General features: G+C 40.3%; 1 protein-coding gene across 1 annotated transcript; it reads right to left on the reverse strand.

The window, feature by feature from the left end:
• Positions 1-3,767: 3,767 nt before the first annotated feature.
• Positions 3,768-5,223, reverse strand: LOC114259646 (uncharacterized). The gene has a single exon (XM_028199675.2). It carries the CDS (start codon positions 4,965-4,967, stop codon positions 4,014-4,016), a length of 954 nt encoding a protein of 317 aa, XP_028055476.2. The 5' UTR covers positions 4,968-5,223; the 3' UTR covers positions 3,768-4,013.
• Positions 5,224-5,468: the final 245 nt, after the last annotated feature.

Below are 5,468 nucleotides of genomic sequence, written 5' to 3' on the forward strand. Positions count from 1 at the left end.
AAGTTCATGAACAACAAATATATATATATATATATATATATTCAAGAATGGGTTTCGGCAATCTGAAATAGCAACACAAAGAGGATGGGCCGATGACCGATGCCGCGTTGAGAGGGCGGCATTGGCTAGATCACAATTGAAGACAGTAGGTCGGCGGTGGCACGAGCTGTGTAGTGCTAGGCAAGACCACACACGTCGCGTTGAGTGGGCGGACGTGTGTGGTCAATGTCGAACAATCCGAAGCCGGAGGCAGCAGTGATGTTGCAGCGGAGTTGGTGACCACACACGACACGTTGGAAGGGCGACGTGTGTGGTTGGCACTGGAACAACTAGGCAGACCGACACCACGTTGAATCGGTGGTATGGTCGGCGTTGGCAGGTCACGACTAACAGTGATGGATTTCAATGGGCGAGAAGGCATATCGACAGACCGACGCCACGTTGAGTGGGCGGCGTGGTCATCACTGGTCAGTTGCGGTTGGGCACGAGACAGACAAGCCGCGTGAGTTGAGGTGGTCATGCACAGAGCAGCGCCGTGGTGGGTTCGCATAGAAGCCAACGGTGGCACTCGAAGGGTTCAACATCAGACCTGTATGCACGTCAAAATTATTGTCAAAATTATCGGCACATGACAAGTTTCAAAACATGAATTTCAAGACTACATTTATCATGCAAATCAAGATTCAAGTGGGTCATTCTCTCTTAGATTACAGTATTAAATATTACCCAGTTTATACAAGACTTTGACTCTAAATAAACAGAGTAAGTTAGAGTAATAAATTTCAGGCCCAAGATCTCAAATATTTTTTTTATTTGGATATTATATTTCTCAGTCATACCAATTTCAAGAATATCTCTTCCAAATCAAGATTCAATGGAAGCTTCAGCTATCTCAAGTTCAAAATTGGTATACAACAATGCTCACAAATCTCAAAAGCCCAAATCAAATTTCCAGCAAGGCTCACAAATTCACATTTCATCAAAACAAGAGGTTAGAGAGTGGGTTTCGAAAAATATACTTACAGATATGAAGGCCACACCCGTGAGAGAGAGTGGCAAAAAAAAAAAAAAAAAAAAAAAAAACAGTACAAACCCAAATAGGGCCTTGGTTTTTTTTTTTTGATGAAAAAGGCTCCCTTTATCTTCCTCTCCCCCTAGTATGGTGACCACTGTGTGGGCTGAATCTACTATCTGCAGCAAACAGAATAACCAGACGCTTCCTTACACCATTTTTCCGACTATGAGCCTTGGACGATCAAGTCCGAAAGCGGCATTGGACGATCGAGTTCGGATGCAGCGATGGTGCCGTAGAGGAGTTGGTGTCGGCCTCTGTTAATTGCAGAAATAGAGCCTCTGGTTTGTTGAAGGAGAGCACCACAGTTTGCTCTAGTATTGTAGAAGCAAAGCTTTCTTGAGGATGAAGTTGGGTCTCTCGATATAGAGAGAGAGAGAAGGCTGAAATGGGTGTGGCGGCTGTGCAAAGTTTGTAAGGTTTAGGGTTTTGGATCATTTCCTTAAATAAAATAAAAAAAAGGAGGTGTGATGCTGAAATATTCCCTCATATATATTATTTATACATATATCTGTATAGATGGATCTGCCGTATTGCCAAGCAAGGAAAGAAAAAGTTTGGTGTGTGTGGCCTCTCAAATTGTTCTATTCTCTCTCTCTCCATATATATATTTATATATATATAAATAAAGGGCCTACGTTATTTGAAGATTGGTTTGGTTGCCAGAAAGTGAATTTTGAATAAAGAATTTGGGGGTGGTCTTCAAGAATCACGTAAGGCAAGTTCAGTTTGACTAAAAAAAAAAAAAAAAAAAAGGGTGCACGTCTTTATCTTTTTAAGAATAAAAAAAAAAAAAAAAAAATGATTGATGATAGGTAATTTATTTTGTCTTGGAGTGGAGAAATATTTTCTAAGATGTTAAAAAAAAAAAAAGAATATATATATATATATAGTGGCAAAAAAAAAAAAAAAAAAAAAAAAAGATATTTACTTATTTATTTTATTTTATTTTATTACTTGTCGATTTTATCCGTAATTTACAGTGAGTCCTCAGTTTTATCCATAGACTCTATCAAAACCAAATATTCCGGAAGACGTAATGTGAGGCATGGCTAACAAAGTGAAATTATGCATGTTCGAGAAAATTACAATTTCTCATACACGCAAGGGGCAAATGTAAGAGGAGCTAATTTAAGCCCATTAAATTAATTAGGCCCAATAGCCCAAGGTTAGTGGGCCCGAATTTATCGCAAGTTCAAGATTGGTGGGCTCGGATTTATCGCCATCAAACGGGCCAAATCGCTCTTAGCCTCGAAAGGGTTCGGATCCACGAACCTAGAGACTTACTCAAGCCCGGACTCGAAAGGGTATTAAGCAAGCCTAGAGATCCGAGGCACTCGGACTCGAAAGGGTTCGGATCCACGAACCTAGAGGTCCGAAACACTTGGCTTCGAACGGATTCAGACGCAATCTAGAAGTCGCTCCGTTAATGAGTCCCAGAACACTTGCGGGCTCGGAGCTTTCCGGGGTCTACGTACCAGAACCATGGGCGTAATGGAGTCCGAACAAAGGACCCGATCCCGAGGACGGTGAGTGGAGATAAATTCACTCTTCGGTTAAACTAGCCTATACCCGGGTCGAGGTGGCACGACCCCGGGGGGTCCATGAGACTCGGCAATACTTTGCGGCAGGACGTCCTCTGGGACTACCCCTGACCCTTTGGGATGATTGGGGATCATTGGTTAGGTGTGGCTAAGAAGAAGGGTTCGCCGAGGGAGTGATCTCCTCTTCGGGGTTTTCTCATCCTCGGAGAAGTCACCTCCTCGGAGAGGTCACCTCCTCGGACAAAGTGGTTAGAGAGAATATCCCCCATGTGCCTTGCACATGGGCTCCATCCTACATCATGAGGTGCCTATAAATAGCACCCACCCATAGCTTTACAAGGGATGGATTTTGGAGATTTTTAACTCTTGGGAAAGAACTAATTTCCCTTCTCCATTATCGACCTTGAGAGTGAAAGTGGGAGATCCATGGGAGAGCCTTGCCATTATTCTATTCTCTAGCCATTTTGCCTTCTTCTTCACCCAATCTCTTATCTCCATCATCTCCTTTGTTGTCGTGTTCCTAAGTTGACATTATTGAAGAATCTAAGCCTCTCATCATATTCTAGAGAATTCGAAATTGTTCTTCAAGGATCTTCGAAGATCTTCGAATTTTCCAACTCCTTTCTTGAACCTTCTCCTACAGTGTTCAAAGAAGAAAAACAAAATTTAAATTTGGGAATAGAATTTTCAAATAAATGGGATCTCCAACCATATTTTTGGGATGCATTTATAGGCTTCTTATCAAAACTGGGTCTTGAATGGTCTTTCGTGGACCAAATATTCTCCAAATAATAAATTAATTAATTTAGAATTGAAAGGCCTCATTTAAATAACAATAATGAATAAACAACCATAACTGAGTATATACACAAATAACTGGAAAATAATTGCAACCCCATTAATTAATTTATAAACTACGATTACAAATATATAATACCCATTTATGATTTGATTGACAACGCAATTGAGTTCAATAAAATCTAGTTCTCCTCATAGAGAATGCATTAATTTAGAATTGAAAGGCCTAATGTAACTATCAAAGATATAATAATAAAAATAAGGAATAAACAACACAGCAGAGTATATACACGAGTTTAAAACTGGAAGCATACTATGAATACCTACTTATGATTTGAGTGACAACACACAAATGAATCAACAAAATCAAGTTCTTCCACCTATATCACCATTGAACAACATAAGATCATTCCATGAAACTACATTTGAGTATAATCCAACAACAAAAGCAAGGACTTTCTAAAATCTTTATTTTGACAAACAAATATGAGTACCCAAGAAACAGAATACTCACCCAGCCATTTAAAGGTGTCCCCTTTACATATCATTCCATTGCATACAAAAAGCAAGTAGATATAATAACCTCCCTCACCATGGTCTCAAACTTCCAAGTTCTCCATCTGAATGCTGCTTTTGAGAGGCACATACTCTCCAAGATATCCTCCAAGATGATCATACAGAGCACTCTTATCAATCCCTTGATGGTGATAACTCTTGCAAACATAATAAAACACACTCTGCACCATCAAACCAATCAAATTCACAATCACCAACACCCCAACCAATAACCCACCAACCATAATCCTCACAAGAATCCCATAATCCTCTCCACCATGAACCACAACACTTCCAAAAATCCCATTAATCACACCACAAATCGCCAAATACACGAAAACAAGCACAATGGCCATCCATGTCCTCCCCTTCAACAACTCATAGCTCTTCCTCATTGCCGTGAACCCATAAACCGGTTCGAGCACCGAAACCACACTAGCCAAGTGCCACAACGCAGTAATGTAAACATGGACAACAAGAAACAGAAGGAAAATCACAATCATGGAGAAAAAGAACAAAATTGGGTTCTGGGTATCAACAGCAATGAGGAGAAGAATCAAAAAACCCACAAAGACAATGTTGTAGATGGACATTGTGAGAGTAACCCATAAATAGGTGATGAAAAGTCGCTTGAAAACGCTGGGAATTGCAGAGAGAGTGGAGGAGAAAGAGACGGGTTTGGAGGTGTAGAGAGAGGCAACGGTGAAAACTACGGCGGCTGTGGAGAGGAGAGAGAAAGCGAAGAGGAAAATGAGGTAGAAGAACTGGAAGATGAGGAGTTTGGTCCATTGCGAGGAGTGAGAACCAAATGGGGAGTCGATTTGGGTGAGAAGAGGGAGGGTGAAGAGAGAGTGAGCGAGAATGGCGAAGGAGAGAGGGAAAATTAGGGTTAGGGTTATGAGGTAGAAGGTTTTTGGGGATTGTTTTGGGATTGAGGAGGATTCTTTGAGGATGTCAGTGATGCTCAGGAATTGGAGCTCTTCAGGTGGGAGATCCATGGTGGGTTTTTGATGATGATACAGATTGTGATTGATCTGTATCTATATGTATATATATCTCCCTGCAAATGTGTGTGTATATGTATGAGGAATTTGGGGATCTTACAGGAGAGAAAGAAGAAGAAAAATGAAAACCATGTGGGTCACTGGAAATGTGTATGTCAATTGTGATGCAGGGATCCTAGAGAGAGAGAGAATGTATGTGTATGTGGGAGAGGAGAGAGAGAATGCAAGACCCAAAAAATGAAAAAATTCCTATTTATGGATATAAAAATGGTTAATTACACTCTTACTACTCCCTCCCTCCCTCCCTCCTAATTTATTTATCTATTTTAAGGAATTCAATTTATTTAGTATTATTTTAGTAAGATGGTTATAATCAACTTTCTGATAAAAAGTTACTTATAAACCGTTTATAAGTAACTTTTTTGTGAGAGAAGAAGTGGGTTATAATCTGGGAAGCGAATTATAACACACTTCTCAAAATGACCCTTCGGAGAC

This window comes from Camellia sinensis, chromosome 9 (genome assembly GCF_055761805.1).
Source record: "Camellia sinensis isolate YWXY chromosome 9, ASM5576180v1, whole genome shotgun sequence".
NCBI lineage: Eukaryota > Viridiplantae > Streptophyta > Magnoliopsida > Ericales > Theaceae > Camellia > Camellia sinensis.